The sequence below is a fragment of the Centrocercus urophasianus genome, unplaced genomic scaffold (assembly GCF_019232065.1).
Source record: "Centrocercus urophasianus isolate 14NV4802_14NV808 unplaced genomic scaffold, USGS_Curo_1.0 seq_12, whole genome shotgun sequence".
NCBI classification, from domain to species: domain Eukaryota; kingdom Metazoa; phylum Chordata; class Aves; order Galliformes; family Phasianidae; genus Centrocercus; species Centrocercus urophasianus.
The window spans coordinates 62,398,915-62,420,567 of NW_024884364.1; the positions used below are offsets into that span (position 1 = coordinate 62,398,915).

A 21,653-nucleotide genomic window follows, 5' to 3' on the forward strand; every position below is an offset into this window, starting at 1 on the left:
CATATCAGTACTGATGTGCTTAGTATGTATGCAAGTAAGTGGTGGGTACGTGGTACGTCTGAATTTGTTTTAGTAGCTGAAGAAGAAACAAAATAAGCTGACTGAAGTTAAATTAATATTTGGAAGCCATGGCTACAACTTCAGCTTCTATTTAACTAATGTCAAGCAATTGGTTTTCCATCGCCACCTTACAAGTTCTGTTCAATTAGCTCCAACAATGGCTCCTCTCTACTTAATTTGCCTGCTTCATGTCATTCTTCTTCTTGCTTATCACAAAGTTATTCCTCATTTTCCAAATGCTGAACTTTTTATTTTTTTCAACAAAGGTACCTAAATTTCACTTTCTAGGACTCACTGAGCCAAACACACTCTTAAAACTTAAACTCTCAATGATTCTTTGCATTTGCATGTATTTTGCCATTGTATATTTTGCACTGTATTCGACTCCAGTGCAATGAGTGTTGCAGATACAGAAGTAGGAAGGATGTTCAGAAGGAAGGGATTTTTATTTACAGCAAACTACCACTTAGATTTGTCTTCAATAAAAAAGGAGGGAAAGAATCATTGCACCTTCCACTTACTCATGAAAGAAAACATGCATAACCCTTAATGTGACCATTTTACAAGCCAGGAGTAGTTTATCTCCAAGTATAATGGAGAGCATGGAAGGACAGAAGTATGAAAGTAAGACTAGCAGAGAGCAGAAGCCAACAGACAGCACTTGAGCTTCATTCACTGATCATAAAGGTCTGTCTGCACAATGCTTGGGCGTTTTACATCAAACTAAGTGGTTCACTGTCTTTATGTTTAAACTTTCCTTGATTTCTCTAAAAAGCACATCTCATGATGTTTCAGGAGGAAGTCACGCAAACCTTTCACCAAAGGTGTGCATGGCTTATTTCCAAACTTTTTTTTTTTTTTTTTTTTTTCAATCAGACCAGACTCAGAGCCACCCTGGGGAACAGAACAACCTCAAAGAGCCATGAGAGAAGAGGATGTAGATGGACAAATGCATCTGTAGAAAAAAAAAGAAAAAAAGAAAAAAAAAAAAAGGAAATTCTATCACCTGGAGACAGGTTGAGTCAAAAGGGTGCTGTGTTTCCCACCCCTTCTAATCATCTGTTGAACTCATTAGGTCTGAGTAACTCTTCCTTTGTTTTATTGCATATTGTGTTAAGTCACTTCCAGTGCTGAGGGTCCAAAAAAATAAGGGGTAAAAATGCTCCCCACCCTTCCTTCTTCATTAGTGAAAATTATTTAGCACTTGTTTGCATTTGGCATTGTTTAAAGGCTCACATTCAAAGATGAAACAGCAGAAAAAAAAAAGAAAAAAAAAGATCTTAAACTTTTCAGGTTTTTCTCATTTATTTTTGTTCACATCCTAAACCTGTGACGTTACATGCAAGTTTTATTCTCTTGCCAATTTTTTTTATGGACATATTTACAAAAATAATCTCTTCCATAAATAGTAAAAACATGGGCAGCTGGTCCTAGACAGTACAGACTGCAATAAAGTTCTCATAATGAAGTAGCTCGTATCTTAAGGAGTACATGACAGACAGTGCTATTCTAGACAGCACTATTTTAGCTGCTTTTTCAGTTAGGTCTGAAATGGCATTTCAAAAGTTTTAAACATTTAAAAAGTTGCATAGAATTAAAAAATCCTTCCAAAAAAAGCCAAAGGAAATATCCTGGCTTCTCATTTTTTATCATGAAATACCCAGATAAGGCATATAACACCATGCCTCAAAAGTGTCAATCAGTGTTTCTTCAATTTAATCTATAGTCTCCTGACTCAGTGAGAAGCATTAGAGAACAGATACCACAGTGTAATTTCTGTAGCACCTTCAGAATAATTCAATCTAAGCCAATTAAGCTACGAAAGACGCAAAACCCACCAGTAATAATGGAAAACAGATACTTTCCTCATTTTGAGGCTGTGTAGGATATGAGAATAATTAGTCAGTAGTTCCTTGTCAGCAAACACTGACCAGAAGTTGGATTACTGCTTAGGTGCCTGACAAAAAGAGAAAGCTGCGTAAAACAGGATGGCTGGATACACAAAAATCTGTGGTATATGACTGCCACCCAGAGGAGCTCACAGGAAAGAGACACAGCCTTGAATGGGGTTCTGTCCTAGTGAGAAATGTTTTGAGGCTGTGAGACTCAGGTGGATCCATCAGGCAGATCAGCTCTTCTCCTTTGATACCACTCACACTGACGATGCTGATATTCTCTGCTCCTTCCTCAAATCCAATTGTACCCAGTGACAGGCAGTGCTCAAAGAAAATTTTGCAACCAAAGGTTTGTATCTTACATAGCTTTGGAAAGTCTCGCTTTTTCTGGGCACTGTCCTTTTTCATTTTTTTTTCTGTGGTAAAAAGTTTTGGCTGAGTACAACTTACAGTTGAGGGACATGTGTAAATTTAATACTTGGAATATTTTAATATTTAGAATATCCTAAAGGATTGCCTTTGCGTGAGCTTTACAAGGCTGCATGTTTTCTTGTTATACTCCCAACTTCTGTACCCATATCAAACAGACAAGAAATCTGAGTCGCAGATTCGTACTTGCATGCAAATCTCATTAATGGTGCTGCATACAGCTGGCAGCAGCACTTCTGGACAACACTGACTTCTCTGTTTGCTGCTATCCTATAGCAGACTTTGGTATTCTTTTATTTTTTTTTCCCATAAGTTCTGATTTTAGCATCAGAGCACACTTCAGACTCCCCTCCTGCCCTACCGTCCCTCCCCATTACTACTCCTTACACCCACTTGTTCAGCAGTTCTGCAGTCTTTCAGGCTTTGCTTGGCAGTTGATCAAACTGTTCCAACAAAATCAAGGGTTCTCAAAAGCACCAAAGCTTTTCATATTCTGTGAACTAGCCACAAGCTATTCTTGTTGTATCAGTTAAAAGTCAGTAACTGTGTCAAATGAGAGAAGATCAAGAAGACATTCAGTGTGATGCCAGTGTCTGTGCTCGCTCACTCACTCAACTCAGTATTTACTTTAACTGTGTGCAGTGATCTCTGACACAAACCTCAGTGAGAATTATTTTTGTTGGCCTATCAAAACATTTAAAAATGTTCCAGCTGAACTCCAGTGGAAGTTGTCACATGCTTTCTTTAAGAGCAACAAAATTTATGGGTACATTTTGCCATTCTACTTACTCTTGAAATATTTCAAGGAATAAAAATATGATTTTCCAGGCAAGAATCTAAGTTGCTTTCCTCCTGTCTGAACTCTAATAATTACTGTCATCATTTAGGTTAACTTTCTTTCCTGCTTTCTCTATGACTCAGTTTACTTCTTGCTCCTTGAACTTTCTCAGGTGTGACCCACACCTGAAAGAAAATGGACATCTCTTCAGCATCTCTTGGAAATGCTTTCTCAGCTGTTCTCAGCTACACTTTCTGCGGCACAAAGCTTCTTCTGTGGTTAAACTAAAGATGTCCTCCAGCTGGCTAGGAATTTGCTTGAGTGATAAATTACTTTACTATCACTTTTTTTAGCAGCTACTTTAAACTTCCTCTTTGGAAATCCCACATTCATGATGGTTCTTCCTGCTCTGTCTCCCTCAAAACATATATGGTTACATATTTGTTTTTGCTATTGCTCCTGTTGGAAGTAGGTTTGAGAATTCTGTATGAAATTTGGCTTTATCCCCTTTCTTAATAAAATCCAAACTTTAAGGCAATTTACATTTCCTTTTTGGAAAGCCAACACCACGTGGCTGGCTCTTTTCAATGACTAATCTGAATTATGATGACCTCTCACTGAAAACATAAATCTACAGTCTGAAGTAGGAGGTTAGCTGAGCTAATAGAACCAAACAATTAACTACCACCAACAGGAGATAAAAATAAACCACAAAACCAAACCCCAAACCACTTTCTGCTCTTAGCCAGGAAGACCAGAAAGTGACTTACAGAGATTACCATATTACTGTGGTTCCCTGGTAACAATTACACGCATATACAAGATTGCATGCAGTCAATACTGCTACAGAGAAAATGTAGGCAGAGACAGATTGTTAAATACATTAAGCATCATTAAATTCTTCTGTTGAAGAAGTGTCACAGAACCGTCAATTAAAATAGCTGGCTTGGTCTGAGATCCCCAGCAAACAATTTAAATTGAATGGAAGAATAATTTGAAGAATCCTGAGAGATAAATTACAAAATGTAGGTAATGTTGCTCCCCAGGCATATGCAGTCCCAGGCCCACAGAATGCAGTCAGCAGGATGGGGTGTTTGTGTTACAGGCAGTAAGAACACACACTAAGCAGAAGCAGACTGCAGGTGTAGTCATGTGTGACCGGTTTCCAAAAAAACTGCATGTTGTTTCAAAATTGTTATAGCCACTGTGCAGTCTGTAGACACAGGGAACATGACTCTGTTGGCAGAAACAACAGTTACAAGTTGAGATGATTCCAAATGGTATTTGGCTATTGCTGAGGCACTGGGTGGCTCTTCTTTCAGAGAAGCATGGATTTTATAGGTGTTCTCTGATCTTACATTAATGTCTCAGTTGGGACACTTCACTGACTTCATAGGAAGCTTATATGATTCAGATGAAAATAACATCCGGTAATCCTTTAAGGAACCAGAATAAAGACATACAGTAACAGCAGTTGTACAAATGTAAAATCAAACACTGTGAAGCTATAGAGCATGTTTTCTTCCATGATTAAAAGCCTGAGATTGTTATAATAATCTCTTTACAAGCAAAAATATGCATCTGGCAACAGATGTTGAAAAAGTTATGTCAGCTGAAATACAACCATGTGAAAACCTTTTGAACTCATCTCTGAAAACAAAGTATGAGCACACCCCACCACACAGTGGTACTGGAATATTCGCTTTACTGCACTCTTTTCAGAGATATAAATTCATCGGGTAATCAGCTAGTTTGTGTTCATTACAGATATCTACTGTACTGAGTCCACTATATACCTCAACATAGAAAACTTCGCCAGAGAAATTCAGTTCCACTTGGGCAAATGGACAAATGCTTCCACTGACAATTTCCAAGTATGAAAATCGAACGGTTTCAAATGTCACTTAAAAGTTTGGCCTGCCAATTGAGAGACTGTGGAAAACTTTCAATACTTACTATAACTCACTCAATATTATTATGCCTTCTGACATCTTGTTCTTTCCAAGAATAGGAGCTTTGTTCATTTGTTCTCTTTATGAAAGATAGATGCTTTTCTCTGATTATTTTTCTCCGAGAAAGGGTAAATAAATAAAAATACACTACTAGCACTGCAGAATTGATACAAACACTGGGACAATGACCTGATTTTCAGAAATATTTCTGAACTACAAGTCTCCTTGAAGAGTATCAGATCTGGAACTGAACAATATTTTTGCTTATCTTGTTACAGTCTTTCAATTTCCCCTTTTCAAGAATTATTAGACAATTTCAAGCAATATATTAGTCTTTTCCAGACTGCATTCTTTCCTCAAACATTGCCTTTCATCCTTCTTGTCAATTGGATGGCCCTTTGCAGGATGTATAATTCAGCTTTGCTTTCCTTAGTGTCCTGAATTCATGGTCTTTCCAACTCAGGCATGAGTAGGTGCTGTCAGTGAGGTACATTCCAACAGCAGCTACCATGCAGAAATACTGAGCAAAACTACAGAGAAAGTAATTAAAACCAAATACCAAACATTTACAAGAGACAGTACCAAGGAAACAATTAGAAGTTTAAAAAGACCAAGCCTTGATTAAAGAAAAAGAAGAAAAAAAAAAAGTCTTCATGCTGTTAAAATAGGTTCAATATAAAAAGTACAGATATTTGACTTCCAACTTGCTGCACTAAAGGAATGGACCTGCTGCCATGTGCTATTTTGTAAAGGAAACCCAGAACTATTTAGAGTCAATCTGCCCACTGACAGCCTGACTTTCTCTCCAGTAGGGACCTCTGAACTAATTAGTACCACAAATATTTTTTCTCTATCTTTTGCTACCTAAGACAGAAGGAAAAGCCTTGAAGGCCCTCCCAGTCTGGGTGGCCTTAATATTGATAATAATAAAATAAAAACACAGAAATTCAGTCAACTGGACACAGTTAACTTTTCAATATCCATAGTAAACAAAAAAGCCCAACCATCTGCAGATAGCAAAAGTATCGGTGACTTTCTAGACTGTACAACATGGCTACAGGAGAGAAAAGCCCAGTCACTGCTGCTTTGAACTGGGAGGATACAGAGTTGCTGCCATCACTGCCCACCTGTCTAAGACATCTGCCTGACTTCCAGACCTGAAATGGATGAAGCAAAGCCAGAGTGTGCATTTCTGCAACCCATGCAGGGATGATAACCTCATGGAGAGAAACAGAGAAGTAATTTGTGTACATATAATAGAACATGCACATTCTCCAAATTAGTCAGGCAAAAAGTGCCAACAAATGTAAATGGTCACGAATGAGGGAATTAACATTCTTGAAAAAAAGTCAGAGGAATTCTATTCTGCTCTATGCAGACTTTGTTTAAAATAGCAATTAAATGCTTAACCTACTTTTTCTTTACGTGTTAATGGCTAGCACTTCTTATCTTCACAGCTGCTTGAAATTGTTCTCAAAATCTAGATGGATAAAAGAGAAAATACGTCTTCTGCCTGATTCTGAGTGACCCAGTAAAAAGTAGGCGAGCACTGAGGAGTGTAATCAGTTTAAATGGATCTCACACTTCAGTGAGGTTAGAAAGAACAGTCAGTTATAATGTAGACAGACAAATAAAAAGTGCAAGAGGAGACAAATGAAGACGTTTCAAGCTAATCCATTAAATGGAGAAGAGTAAGGTATTATTTATTACTTCATTATTTTAGTAACACTGTGTTATTCTAGAATTTCTGCACCTTCTGTTCTGCAGATACTAGATGCTTGACTTTATATAGCTTAAAATAACAGTTTGATGCTCAGTGTAATAATAAAGGCTTTATAGGATAAGAACCATCTGCTGCAATTACTCTCACTTTCTCAGATTTTCTGAAAGGGATGAAAAACCTTAGACTTCATCGATTACACGCCCTTGATAAAGTATGAGTCATCTCAAAGGCGTTTGGCATGCAAATGCAATTCTCATGGAAACAGTCTAATGAGAGAACACATTGAAAATGGTCATCCAAATGGTCTTATTGATAAAAAGATTCTCAAATGGAAGACAGTAACACTGCAGTATAATTCACTCTTCCATGTCCGTAATGCTGTTAAGAAATACTCTTTGGGCATTCCACAGCTTTTTAGTCAAATATTATTTTCAGCACTTTTTCTGGTGAGATCATTAATAAGATTATTTCACCAAATATATGTTAATTATCCTCCACTCCCCAACCACAGATCCTAGGGCTTGCAACTTCTTCCCACACTATGGTAAGAAATTTACCTCCAGATGTTAATAATTAAGGCATTAAAGGGTAAACCCAGTACCCACTTCCGCAGCTGCTGCGGCTCCCATGGCAGTAAAATACTGTGGTTACAGTGCTAAAGAGTGTGGGTGGATTGGAAAGGGCCTTTCAGTATTTATGCACTTCTGCATAACATAGGAGCCAGATCAAAAGGGCTTCCAGCACAGGCAACATGTTGGCTGAGCATGGTGCTGGGCAGAATGGTTATGTACTTCCCACACAGGAGGCTACGTGAGGAGTGAAAAGCAGATGTTTTCCAACATATTCTTGGGTACCAGAAAGAACAGGCTTAGAATGGCAGCCCTATCATAGCCTGGATCCTGGCCTGGAGCAGCCCTTCTCAATAGTTTTTTCTCCAATCAAATGATATGCAAATGGATCTCTGAAGTAACAGATGCCTTGAATACTGTGAACATCAATGGGAACCGTTTTTAAGAGTCATGTTTCAAATCCAAATGTGCTGTTTGGAGAGACCGTTTCAAGGCAATTGGGAAGAATGCTTCTCTTGCTTTCCCCGACCAACTTCTCTTTTTTGGGCCTGGGACTGAGTAGCAGTCTGTTCTTGTTCTGCACAGGCAGATATAAAAAAAGTTTGACTAAAGCTTGGGGACATGTTTTAAGCAAAAACTCAGTTTTCTGCTTAAACAGCCAAGTACACATTTGAAAGTCTCATAGGGTTAATATAATGAACAAGCATTGATAGATATTGATCTGAATTAAGTTATTTTTAAATGTATTCCAAAATAGTTTAAAATGCTTTTCTTGAGCATAGTCTTCTAGGCATAACTATTCATTCACTTGTTCAAAGGTCTCAAAAGTCAGTAATTGAATTATTTAAATTTAAGGTTTGAAAGCATGTCAATATTTCACAATACACGTTTAAAATAGCGAAGTTTGTGATGGGACTCAAAAAGTGCTGCGTAAGACTTGCTGAACAAGACATAGAATGGCTTGGGTTGGAAGGGACCTCAAGGATCATCAAGCTCCAACCCCTCTGCTGCATGCAGGGCCAACAACCTCCATATCAGACTAGGTTGCCCAGGGCCCCATCCAACCTGGCCTTGAACACCTCCAGGGACGGAGCATCCACAACCTCTTGGAGCAGCGTGCTCCAGCACCTCATCATTCTCTTGGTAAAGAGCATGAAATTTTGAATTTACAATGACTTCTGTTGCTACATACTGATATTATTACCTCTCCTACATTTTTAAATGATCTACATTAAGTTGAGGTAGTTTTGGCTCTGGTTGTATCAGGCAGGCGCTTGTTTTTCTTTGAGAAATAGGACTCAGACTCTAAACTGCAAATAGGAAATGTCAGAAAGGGAAGCTCTAGCTAAGTCAGGTCCAAAGCCTTAAATAAATGAAGCGTAAGTTTTACAAGATTTTCTTTCCCCAAACTATCATTTTTTAAAATGATCTAGTTACAAGATGCTGGCATGTGCCATGAACTGAAAATAATGGCTTTCAACAAGCGAGTTACAACACAGTATTCATCTTGCTCTACAATGATTCATTTGCACTCACAACTGAAAAATAAGATCAAGGTATCAAGGGAAAAATTCTGATTTCCAGACCTTTTACAAATCTTTGCTTTATTTGTTTTTAATAGACAGCTGACTTTTATTACACAGATACTAACTCTGTCATTAAAAAATGAAACTCCACCTCAAAGATGTTTTGGAAATAGGCACTTTTCATCTTTCTCACAAATTAATCTATGTTTTGCTACACATAAAATTATCTTTGCTTCAATCTCCAGTTAAGCTATTTGCATTCCTCTGTTTCGGAAAGCATTAAACAACAACCACCAACAAGCGTTCTTAATATCCTAATCTGTAAGTATGTAGCTATCACATGTGAGAAAATGCAGAAGACTAGCTGTTTTGTGTTTTTTTTTTTTTTAAATAAAAAAATAAAAATAAAAAAAAAAAAAAAAAAACAAAAACAAAACATTCTTCAGACTATTTTGTTGGGTGATCTGAACAACTTACCTTGAAAAATGATCCCACTGGACGAAAAAGCCTTTAGTTTACACTCATTTATAACTGTAGTACATATACAGTACGTGTGCATGCACAACCAAAGATAGTGTAGATTAAAATCTCTACAGCAAAATTGAAAGAGATAAGGAGAGTGATTCAGTGTCTACAGTATTTACGAAGTGGGTAATTTGCAGAGAGAATTCATGGAATGTTTAAGTACGCTGGATTTTTTCCTTCACTGCTATTGCTTCACAAGAATCCTTTAATATGCTTTTCTTTTTTTTTTTTTTCTTCCATACGTGGAACTAATTTGGACAGTTGAATTGGAATGGATTTGCAAGGGTCTGTAAGAAAAAATAAAGATTTTTTTTCCTGAACTGAAACATTTTGCTATATTTGAGTTTATTATTGACCTCCTTCTTCCTATTGTAGGTCATTGCCTCCTGGGGTTAACCCTAGTCAGCATACGTTGCTTATGATGTATTACAGCCTTTCCTGAAAAGAACTGAAGGGGAGCATTTCTGAATGGAGGTGCTCATGTCTGTTCCAGAGGTGGTCAGGATATCAAGTCAAGATCTGCGCTGCCTTCTGAGGAATCTGCAGGTGAGGCATGGGAAAGAAGAGGCTGATGGGCTAGTGTCCCATTCAGTGGGGACATGGGGAGGGTATGGGCAAGCCATGGGGGCTTCAGCATACAGTGATGGCATTATGCTATTTCCCATCCCTATCCGTTCAGCCGTCTGGCACTGCTGGTACTGAGATGGCTGCATTTTGAAAACCCTCCTTGAAGGACTTGGTGTTGGAAATGCCCTATGGTGGTGCAAGCTTCCACTGAAATCAATGGTGCACCTGCCCTGCAATAGATTATACACTGTGTAGTTCACGTGAGAGAGAAAATGAAGTAGAGACAGCTGATATACTCACCTTTTGTCCTTTTACTCCACTGCAGTCACATTTTCCACAACTAGAAGAACAACCCTGAAAATAAAACAGAAAGCAGAGATTAATCATTTGACCGAGGTGACAGACAAAACATGTCAGCAATGTCAGCGAGGTAAGACAGCACAGGGAATGTCCACTTCAGCCCATGGCAATGCTTTGTTATCCTTATACAGATGTACATTCTCAGTCCCAGTCCAGTAACAGATGATTTTGTAACACTATAACACTACATTACTTCAAAATTATTGTATTTTTGGCTACCATTTTAAACACGATTCATCATTATACACAAGCATTCTCCATATAGCAATATGAAAGACAATTCAAAACATGACCTTCCATCTATTCAATATTTATACATTCAAAGCCCAACAGATATTTTAAAATATAATCAATCCCTTCTTAGAAGCATCTCTTTAGTACCAGATCATTAATAATATGGCTTGCATTCTACATAATATTTAACCTCTATAAATATGTGCCATTGCTTTGAGGAGAAAGGGATGGTAAAACAGCATTTAATGACTTCTGGATTTAAGAAGAAAAACAGCAGACATGAAGAATACCGTCTATGTTTCTTTTTTGTAGACACAAAATATTGTCTACTCAACACTCTCCAGATCTTTACCATGAAGTTTCTCAATACTGATCTTCTCAATGTTTTTAATCAGTAATTAGCAGTCTCCTCATAACTGTTTTGCAAGGAAATTAAAATACTGTTATAATTACTACAGTAAACTATTTAAACAAGTAGATCTGTACGTATTTTACAAAATCAAACCAAACCAGTCTCCAAGAGGGCAAGCTACTCCTCTTACGAGACGTGGAGACAATTGTTAATGTCTACTGGACAGGCAATGATTACTTCCTGGGTAACAGTCAGCAGTAATCAAAGTATTGAAGTATTTATCACTTCATCATGAAGAGCCTCTCATTTTCTTTGCAAAACATGAAATCAGAAAACAGATGAGAGAAGTCACATTAACTGATGATCAAGAAAAAGCTTATGGTTTCTTAGTGTTCCTGAACATTCAAGTGCATCTAGGCTACTCCTCCCTTCTCCTCCTCACTGCCTCCATGAAGACACTTATAACTAACTCAGGCAAGTCCATCGCTCTTGTTAATTATCATACCTCTCAGAAAAAAACTCGGAGGCAAACAAGCAAATCTCTGAATAATCCACCAATGCACGCAAGATGCTTCACCAGCCACAACAGGCCATTATCTCAGAGCATTCATGGGCAGCACTTCTCTGGAATGAGGTCTCATCAAGCATTCCAAGCACCCATTCCTCCAAATCTATAGGCTCCACAATCTATGGAGACATCAGTGCAGCTGAGAAGCCAAAGCAAATGCTTCTGTTTTGAATTTGGAAAACTCAATAGAAACTAAAAGACAACATCACTCAGGGAAGCTAAATAATACATTAACACTTTCTAAGTATATTTTATTTTAAACCAAAGAATCAAAGTGAACATGGGCTTTAATGCTGCAAAAGGAATTACTTAAGGCTGTCCAATAAAACTAAAATAACAACACCTGAAGCAACTGTTGCTTTTGATGAGATCTTATTTTTTTATAAGTAGAGACACTGATTTTGTTGTTTGATGTCAAGCTTTCTCCACATTCACACAAAGCAAAAACATTCTTTTTTTTTTCTTCTTACATTATGCTACAGAAAGAGAATTAGACCTGAAAACAACACCAACACGTGCTACAATGCCAACTCAATACTGACCAGGAGAGAAAAATGGTACCCTCTGAATAATCAGCTTCACTTCTTACACAAGAAACTTCACTTTGCCTAAAAAAACACTTGAAACTCCTGTTTCAAGAACTGAACAAGTACAGCCTCTTCTAGCTTTTCAGACCTGATGAGATCACAGCTGGAGGACGCATGCCTGAAGCTCATACTTCCTCCTCCAGCATCATGTAGAATGTTATCAGTTTTATCAACACATCCCTTAAATTCAGAAGTCTGTTTTAATTGCATCTGGGAATGTAATTAAAACACGTCATTGAATCATTATAAACATCTGTTTTCAAGTTAATCCCCTCATATTTCCTTAAGCCTGTTATTTAACATACACCCTTTTAGAAAAGGTATGTTGCTATTTATTTTCAGTTGGGTTTTGTTCTAAAATCTGGCATGGCCAGAAGAATGGACTTGTGCTTTCACATCTCCTTTTGTACTTCCAAAACAGATGCTATTATGTTCTGTTTTTCCTGTTTCTTAAGCCTTAGTTTAGAATAACCAAAGGCAAGGAAGGTAAGAAGGTATGAAGCATCAGGCAGCACAGCTGCATAAGATGCCGTTTGCAGACAAGAGCTGTGGCCTGCTATGCCAAAGCAGACCACCTGTATTACAATACTTTCTGTTTGTTTTATAGCTGCATCACCTCCTACTGTTTCTGGCTGCAATATTTGTAAGCCGATGGACGATCGGCCAACAATGACAGCCTCTACTGGATAACATTATCTGCAGCTATGAAAACCTATTTTTAAATCTGAAGGATGTGATAAGGCTATGCGTATGCTAGGAAGAAGTCCGAGCTTTTTTCTCTCAGTCCTTGGGGAAGATGAGAAGGCCAGACTGGAAAAAGCTTATGGATCAAAGGTCACTTTAAGGAGGTCAAAGTGTCATTTAAGTAATGAGGTGGGAAATTTGGAGAGAGGAAGATGGTTACAACAGGTACAGGAATTAAGATTTTTGTTCATCTGACCTAGCGCCTGTACAAACATCCATATCACTTCACTGCAGTTACCCTTTATTCAATGGCAAGAAACAGGCAATTCTGGGATAGGATTCATCTAATCTATTACTTTTCAGAAAGGGTGGTCAGGCACTGGAATGGACTGCCCAGGGAGGTGGTGGAGTCACCGACCCTGGGGGTGTTCAAGGAAAGGCTGGATGTTGTGTTGAGGGACATGGTTTAGTGGGAGCTATTGGGAATAGGTGAACGGTTGGACTGGGTGATCTTTTAGGTCTTTTCCAACCTTGGTGATTCTATGATTCTATGATTCTGTGATTCTATTTTGGATGTTTGCTTTCCATGTAGATGAATCACACCTTAGATGAACAAGTAGGAGAGACAGGCAGAAAATAGTATGGGCAATGTACGTGAACAAGGAGGAAAACCGAGAGAAAAAGATACACATAGGGAATCAGAGTCCTCAATGGGAAACTTTATCCTGATGGAAAAATTACCATCACCTCAATGTAAGTGAGCTGAAACTATGCAAATTATTGCTTACTTTAAATTGTTCTGATTTTAAATAAATCTTAGGAAATGAAGAACTTAGATTATGATTTCCCATCATACAAGCCTAAAGATGAGATACATAGCTTTGTTCTATCTCCTAGACATTCTCTCTGAAACAGTGTATTTTCCAGGAACCGCATGAATCTCAAAGCAATCTCTGCTGTCCTCCAAGTGCAAAAACAGAGAAGGAATGGTGCTGTGCAGGAAGTGCAACGTGGGAGGAGACTCTGAAGAGGAAAGCTCTTTATCACTTGCATAGGAACCAGCTACAGATTAATACGATGACCCTTGCCAGATGTACCATGATACTTCACCTCCATACAGTCAAGTTTGCAGCTTTCAAGCAGCCACAGCTCCTTTGCGTTGCTGGCCAGCCTGTTATATATTTGGTGGCATGCATTTTTCTTCCTCCTTCCACTAAACATCAGCCCAGAAGCAGAAGCTCAATTTAGCAGAATGAATTGCTTCATTTTGTGACAAGCATTTCCGTTCTGTTTCTTTCTCCCAGACTGTCTGCAACTGATAAGTTTAGTGAATCATGCTAGCAAGTCAGTATCAAACAAGAAAAAAAGATTATGTCCCTTTAACATCACACAAATGAGTGTGCTATGCAGACCAAATATTTGCCTACAAGAGAGCAATTCATTTATTAACAAAAAGTCCTAAAAGCGTGCTGCTGATGAATGGATCTCCCAAGCCAGCCCACACAGGCCACAATCCCAGACCTTGGGGTGCTCAGCCCAGTGACATGCTGAAAAGGCTGCTGATGGAAGAAACTCTGCTTTGCAGTTCAGCTTCTAGCACATCTGTCAAACCTCAGCTACAGACTTCTGCATTCTGCTCTGTTTTTCCACGTCCAGCTACTTTCCTGGCAGTTGAGGGCCATTGGAACACATACAGGAACAATACAAACAGCCAGATTAGCAGCCTGCGAGGGAGACAGCGGCCATATTTGGAAATGCACCATTTCTGGAAACCACAGAGAGCACCAAAAGAACACCAATCAGAGCCAGTTCCTGGGCACTCACCTCTCTGACAGAAGTGTATTTTTCGAGACATAATGTGGTTCACCTTCACACAGCATCAATCAGCCTTCTTTGGCTGAGTTTCAGCTGCCAGGTTTCCTACTAGCTCAAGCAGCAAGACTGCATAGGCGTCACTCTAGCTCAAATCTTACACTGTAGAATGCAGGCATAAGGAAAATCTGATAATATTCTCACTGTTTACTTAAGGCAGATGACGTTGAAGATCTCATTCCAGGGAATACGATGCTCTTCAAGTGACTGAAAACCTTGTAAACAGGTAACCAATGAGATCAGCACTGATATTAAAATTCTAATTCATAGCTGAAATGCTTCAGCGAGTAAAAAATACTTAGGATTTCATCTCATAATTCATTAATTATGAAATAATATTTTTCTGTTTAGACATACTTAAACTGGTCACGTTTTCTGAGAATTGTGAAGATTTCGCACCCCGTGCTGCTTTTGTTCATATTCCAATCTGGACTGAACTCCGATACCAATTCCCAGTTCAAACACCAATTTTGGTTACGCTGATGGGATGTCCCTGTCACACAGGTAGTTCTAAGTAACAGCTGAATCTCCTGCCTTCAGACAGTCCCTCCCTCCCTGCACAAACTTTCCCACGGTGGAGATTGATCTGTGTGTAGCAAAGGCTGCACTTCCATCTGTTCACGCACTTATACAACTCATAAAGCCAACAAAAGAGCTGGATCAATCCATGTCTCCAGTTTCACATCACACCAAATACGGGAATAGGGAGGTGGTGCCAACTGCAGGATACTTATCTCAAATTCCTCTCATATTTTCTTCTCTCCTCAGAATGTCAAAATAGCTGCCTAGCTGCATTACTATTCCCCTACGTTTACTCTTTAGATAGGGCTGTACTGGGTTACCTGAACTCTCCTTCTGTGTAAAATACCACCAGAGGAAACCACTGCTATTTTTCAGTTAACTGCAACACTTAGTCAAAATATTTCTTAACTGATGTTGCAGTCCATTAACAGCTTGAAAAAAAATGATGCTGCTACAATTTCTGATTTACAGCTAACTAGATCAAAAAAAAAATTTCTTTTAAAGATTGTCTTATTTGCTTCTGTTATATTAGGTTTATTTTAGATTATGGACACATGTGGCTACACTTGAAAAAAAAAAGAAAAAATAGAAAAAATAGAAAACAAAATAGAAAAATGAATTTATTTTTTTTTTCCTTAAATAAATACAGCAGTATGAAAAGTTTTGTTATTTCTATATATGGCAACACCGTATTTAAACAAAAAGATAAATGTTGTTTGCAAAAATGAAAACCAAAACATCTCGTCAACTAAAAAACAGATCAACCATGAGCTGAAGAGTGGAGTCAAAACTTGCCGACTGCACTGAACATGGCAGCTTTAAAATTCAAGGAAATGGCCATTAGGAAAAAGCAACTCCTTCATAAGTCCACATGCATTTCCTTTGATCATAATGAATGAAGAAAAATCAAACAAGCCCCACTGCACTACTGAAGCATTCTTTAAAAATATTTCTGATTTTTCTTTTTGAACAATTGTATTCATTATTCTTAGTATTTTATTCTTTGAATATGGGTAACATTTGTATTTCAACAGTTTTAGAAACTTCTTTAAAAGAAAAAAAAAAAAAGTTGGCCACTTATCTTCATTTTTTTGTTTCCCAGGAAATTATTGCCAGGTTACACTTATCACTGTATTGGGAATTCCTTGAACCAAGGGGTAGCTTATTGGTTTTTCAGCCTCTGAGTCTCCAAGCTTGGCTCTGGTGAGCATTAACTGAAAGTTTCAGTCATGTAGCAGCTATTTAAGACCCTTGGTTGTGTCATTTCCATTTTCTGAAGATCTGGTATTCACCAAGCACAGAAGAACAGTTCCATTCAAGATATCCCATGGTATCCCACCGGTCTCCAGCTGCCAGACCAGGTGGAAACAGCTTTCCCCTAGGTCTTAGTTCATATCTGCCATGCCTAATAAATATTCCAAATGGCACTGGGTGCCTAGGTTTAAGCAATGAAAATGAGTACTACCCAGTAATCTCCAAAGGCTCATTAAATCTTGTATGGATAAGATGAATGAAAATACTCATTCTGCTGAAGACCTCTGTGGGATGCAAGCTGATGTACAGGTATGGGACAGAAGGAAGCACAAGTGGTCCCCACATATTCCCTGTTAATGTAAAGCTTTACACATTTATATTTATTTTATATATGTTAATGTAAAGTTTTAATACATCTTTTAGAGATCACTTTAGACCAGATGAGAAATTTTCTCTGTCAAACCTACACAGTGGAAAACTGGAATGTCAGTTACTAGTGCATCAGTGCATCAAGTATCTCTATTAATGAGGGATACTTTAAGCAAATCTCACTCAATTAACACACAGTTAAGATGAAATAGCAATTTACTGCATAAAATACCACCATTCACGATGAAATCTGAATTGATTACAATGATTCAACTTGGATTTTATTTATAATAATTGTACAAGTTTTAGAAAGTCAACTGATTCTGCACAAATAAATAACAACATTCTAAGCTGGAACTATTTTTTTAATGGCTCTTAGGACATGCAGAGTTGTCTGTAGGTTTTGGCAGATTTCTGTTCTGTTTGGCTGGGAGATGTATTTGTTTTGTTGTTGTTGTTTTTATTATTACCAGAATCTTACAGGATGTTTATACAAAAACTGCAGACAGACCGCAGATCCTTGTCAGAGATCTCCAGCGTATTCTGGCCACTCACAGCAATATTAGTTCAATTTTTTATGCTTAATGTTAATTATTTCAGAAAAAAATCTCTATATATTTTTTTAATTAGCATTGATGGAAGTACTTCAGTTTAAAAAAAAAAAAAAAAAAAAGGTGTAATAAAAAAAAACAACAGTCACCTCTTCTTAGTCAAATGAGTCCCAGATTGCTGGAGATGAAATGTTTTATTGTAAAGATCTCTGAAATTCTTTTCTAAACTCCCTATGGGTCTGTCCTGGATGTGGGGTCATGGGAGTTCCCTGAAAGCTGTTCTGCAAACACAACTTTCCTGTCAATTGTTTGAACATCATTTTCACAAAGCAATGCAAAACCTGGGAGCTTCCAGTTAGTTCACAGGAAATATGAAGTTATTCCTGTTGGTCCATATTTGGACAAAAATTGACATCTATAGCGTTTCCTCTAAGTAAAATCCTTTACAGGAAACTCTGGAATGAATCAAGGTCTGGTTGAGAAGGACTGAAAACCATCCTATAGAACGGCCACTTTTGCAGCAAAATGGCAGCAAGCCAAGCTCCTTTATGGTGGGGCACTTTCTCAAATTGAGAAAAAGTATCCTTGTTAAAGGCCACATAACCATCCTGCATCCTCTCTCATGGTTTCATTGGTCACCATGGTTTGCAGGACATAGACAGACCCTCAGAGCCTGTGTCCACACACATCTATATGGTTGGTAGAGGTCCTGCACAAAGATGAAACAATGTGCACAGTGGCCCCTCTGGTGAGGTGGGTGCTGCTCCTCATCCTGTGCAGCCTGCCACCCTCTTGGCTGCTACCCTGAGAGAAAGGCAATTTCCCTTGAGCCACGTGCCCAGGGCCTTTGCCAGCCTTTCACTTTTATAACTGGTACTTGGCACCTACACGGCCCTAACACATCAGGACGGCAGAGAAAAGCAAGTATGTAGGAGAGACACTGCCTCAGTGCTCCAACCCATCCCCAGGCCTTTCTGTAAACCTCAAGGCCAAGGAAATGCCTCAGGGGGATGTGCAGGAAACCAGTGGAGCAATTTTGCAAATGTTTACAGCAAGTTGGTGAGCCATGCTTTTCCCTTCCGTTAGCTGATGAACATGGATGTCAACATAAACAAACAGATTTGAAAGCAAAAAACAGTACAGCCCTGGGAAGTGGAGGGCTTCTCCCTTGGCCACCGGTTGCCTAGACTAAATAAACAAGGAGGTGAAATCCTCTTGGTGGGGACACGCACTGAACAATGGGAGAAAAGCCCAGGAAAAAAAAATAAATTCCTGGACCTTTAGGCCACGGCTCTGAGGATAAACCCAGGTGACATTCAGTCCAGCACAGATGAGGACAGCTGTGTTTTAAACAAATCACATGGCCTCTGCACAGCTTTCCTTTTTGTGGGCTCTGAGTACTGTGCTTTAACTTACATAACTCCAATTTCCACCAGAGCAGGAAGTTATGAACTAATGCTACCCTGGTCCTGATCTTGCCCAGGAGGTATCCAGCCTCTATGTCCCATAAAATACATGAATGGCATCCATTTGCTCCTTCCCAGTCCTCTGTTCTCCATCACTGGTTCCTTATACCTTAGTCCTTCCTGATCAGATTCTGAGAATGACTTATGAAAAACCTGGCTCCATATGATGTGCAAAAAGATTTAGGTTTATGTACCCGTCCATAAAGGCATGTGCAGTGCCTTCAGTAAGAGCCCTGTACCTGTTCCTCATGACAGACAGGCTGCTGCTGAAGCAGAAGACTTGGGCAATCAATCCTGTGTGGAGCCAGAAGCTGGACTTGATGACCCTTGTGACTCCTTCAGTTACTCTCTGAAACAGTGGCTGTACCTCCACAGTACACAACCCCATCTCACAAGAGCTGCAGCATCCTGTTTACACAAAGATTTGCCCCTGCTTGTGAAATGCCACAGCTTCTACAAAGAAAGCCTTGAGGGAAATCTCCAACAACCTCCACGGCATATTGAGAAGTACATGACTCGCTATTAAAATCCTTGCAGGAGGAGTCCCTCAGCTGGAATATTTAAAACCTATCAAATTTTACTAGACTTCATGCAATTTTTATTGTGTGATTCTATCTAAAAGATTTCTTGAATTAAAAACATGGTCACTTCACATAAGCTTTTCTTCTAGATAGGACGTCAGCTCCCTAATCTCCTCACTAACATTGGGAAGAAGAGATAGGCTAGATAGTGATAGCCTCATTCTGGTCAGCAGACTCAACAAAGAATCATAAGATTGTTAATGAGCAATTAATACCTTTTAAAAACTGTAAGATATTCTGGAAACAGCAGCAGTAACCACAGCAGTTCGACATCCTTGTCAAACACTGGATTTAATGTGCATGCAGCATGTTTAGTCTGCTTAGCAGCCAGTCAAAATATACACACATACAAAATGTTTCATTTTATAAACCCACTTTCCTTCCACATAGATCTCAAGCCTCTACAAAACAGCTTCGTCCTACAGGAAAACTGCAACAATAAAAAGTCATACTTAATTGCTGCAGTGAAAGATTCTAGCCCGCTGTTGCAGACAGACAGTCCAAAAGCCTATAAAATCACAGGCAAACCTAAAATTGGAACAATATTTCCTTAAGTGAAAACTGTTTTCGGACTGTTTGTATTATAGTCTCATCATTCATTTTGGACTGCAAGCAGGAACAGGTGTTTATTTGCATGCATTTTTCTCAAATATTCTAACAAATCAACAGTCAACAACCTACCTGGGCATCCTCTCTCATGCTCAGAGATGTAACTTCAGTTCACTTAAATTAATAATTTTTGCAACAAATTGACAAAAGCCAGATTCCTCTTTAGACTCCTAAAAAGGAAGCATTGGAAGCATTGCTTTTTTTGAGCAGGCCAGCAAGGATAACATTGACTATGTACTGCTTTCTCTTCAAGACACATCAGTATCTTTTCTGCTAAAGACCACACGCTCCAGAAACTTCTCATTCATTTCCAGTCTCATTTCAAAGGACACTGCTCCATAAAGACACCACATGGATATGACTATGGCTGTTGAAGAGCCTCAACTTGTAAAAAATATAAATCTTAAATGCAAAGCTCATGGTTTTACAAAAATCCTCTATCAGTAAAGAAGTAAATACTCTACTGGTCAGAAGCACAAAGAAAACAAAACAAAGGTGGTATGAAGGTGGGGAACCAACTATTTTTGTCTGTTCTTGCAAACAGTCCCAAAGGCCTCTTCTTTTCTCTCTGAGAAGCACCAGATAAACACTCAGGGGTACCAAGTAATACTTTGTCCAAGTGGTATTGTCTTTTAGGAAAGGGTTTGGGGGGAAGAAACAAGCAGATTTTAAAAAGCAAAAGGAAAACAAAACATAACAACAAGAAAAAGAGAATTCAACCCCCAAATCAACTTCAAATCTTACTACCAGGACAGATAGTTGAGAATCAACCACCAAATCACTGCTTCACTTCACAAATCCAGTTCTCAAGGACTTTATGATGCCCCATGACTGAAGCAGAACCTCATATTCATAAAAATGCACTTGCTCTACATCCTCCACAGATGTGAGAAGTAGGAAAGTCTCCTCAGTGATCAACAGCCTCTCTCTTTCACAAGCATTCTTGTGCACCTGTGATTTGAATGAGGATGAACAGCCTAAACTGTGGATTGCAAAGCTCCTAAAAGGATTAGGAGCTACAGGGAAGAGGTCATGTCACCTGCTTCCCAACAAGCAGTATTACCTCTGCACTGGTAAAATGCAAAAACTCAAGTTACTAGCAAGCATTATGCTTGTAAGACTGAGTAGGTTGGATGCCTTTAGGGACATTGGTGATCTCATTTATCCCATAAGCAGCAAACTTACATGGGACGGAAGAAATTCTACCCAAGGTGAAGATCAGATAGTCTACATCACACACTTTTTCGCATGAAATTCCACACTTCAGTAGGTTTCAGCTCCCACTTGATCCAGTTCTTACTTATGAGCCTTAGGGCACGCAGAAGTTCACAGAAAGTTATTAAAGTGATCAGTGTAGCTTTTATTGTCCTATTGTCCTAAAGTTAGAGACATATAACCATTCGAGTTGGAAGCGGTCTACAAAAGTCACCTAGTCCAACCCCTCTGCAATGAACAGGGAAAATCCCAATCCTAATCCTAATCCGCTAATTTGAGCTGAATTCAGCCCTTACATAAAGGCACATGAAGAATATGCATACTGGGACAGACTATCATGTCAGCTCTTCCTTCACAAATCAGGTCTTCCAGAAAATATTCTCACTTGCAATTTGATTGTGAAAT

At 38.7% G+C, this 21,653-nt stretch overlaps 1 protein-coding gene across 1 annotated transcript in view; it reads right to left on the reverse strand.

The window, feature by feature from the left end:
* The window catches only part of COL4A1 (collagen type IV alpha 1 chain), a 110,276-nt gene that overhangs the window by 56,327 nt on the left and 32,296 nt on the right, over positions 1 to 21,653 (reverse strand). Inside the window, exon 2 of the mRNA XM_042809976.1 lies at positions 10,325 to 10,378. Coding sequence (XP_042665910.1) covers positions 10,325 to 10,378 — 54 coding nt within the window. The remainder of the gene's footprint in view (positions 1 to 10,324; positions 10,379 to 21,653) is intronic.